Source organism: Vittaforma corneae (genome assembly GCF_000231115.1).
Source record: "Vittaforma corneae ATCC 50505 unplaced genomic scaffold supercont1.100, whole genome shotgun sequence".
Lineage (NCBI taxonomy): Eukaryota > Fungi > Microsporidia > Nosematidae > Vittaforma > Vittaforma corneae.
The window spans coordinates 1-936 of NW_006889933.1; the positions used below are offsets into that span (position 1 = coordinate 1).

General features: G+C 40.6%; 1 protein-coding gene across 1 annotated transcript; it reads right to left on the reverse strand.

Moving 5' to 3' along the window:
• On the reverse strand, positions 1 to 538 carry VICG_02176 (uncharacterized protein; the record flags this gene model as incomplete). The annotated part of the gene is made up of 1 exon (XM_007605559.1): positions 1 to 538. A coding segment is annotated over one exon (538 nt), but the record flags the coding sequence as incomplete, so codon positions are not given.
• Positions 539 to 936: the final 398 nt, after the last annotated feature.

Below are 936 nucleotides of genomic sequence, written 5' to 3' on the forward strand. Positions count from 1 at the left end.
CATCCTTGAATTCGTAAAGCACCTTCCACATGTCAAATGTAGTCGACTCGATGCTCTTGCCCTCGTCCTGAATTAACTGTAGCACGTTTTTCTTTGTAGTTTTTACGGTAGCGACGATCTCCTTCCATTTCTCATCTCCAACAAGCGTAGTAATGTCACCCTTATTAGTCCTTAGAAAATGATTGACCTTATCATAGGTATCTGCGAGATTAGACATGCACTTAGTATACATATGATAGAAGGCTATTTCCTCCGCAAAGTGTGCCTTATTATTCAAAATCGAACCGTCCATATAGCCATCAAGATAATCAGGAACATCTGAATAGCCATTGTTTGCATCAGCACGGCTTACGCCGGTGAGATTTGGAAATAGCACTGTCATTGACACACATGTTAATGCCAACAGGCATACTTCAGTAACCATTATTTTTCTAGCTGTGCTCCATGCTCCACGCTTCCCTACTCCTCTTGTGCGCAATCTCTTTTCTTGCTCCATGCCAAGCTCTGTATCAAAGTAAATTTCTGTCTCGGAATTCATGAGTAGTCGGATTTTCTTAAATTTATGATTTTTGAACTCAAAAAAACATAAAAAATATTTGCATAAAAACTATATGCACCATATACTTATACCCAAAAGTTAGATGTTGAAGCAAGCAGTGCAAACTCTACCATCAGGCTGATGCCGCGTGTCGGAATTGCTCGATGCTATTATAGGTGCTGAAAAGTGAATGCACGCACCAGACAATGTGCCAATCTTACTAGCTAGTCAGATGGTAGCCATCCATTTTCTATACGTGCATGTAAATAGTAGGTCGAAAAAAGACGGCTTACTATGTATTTTAGGATGAGATCTCGTCTTCGTGTCCAAGCCATGCATGAGAGACGACACACTGTTTCGTTGCAAAGCGGCTTGGCCTAAGTATCAAAACAACAAAG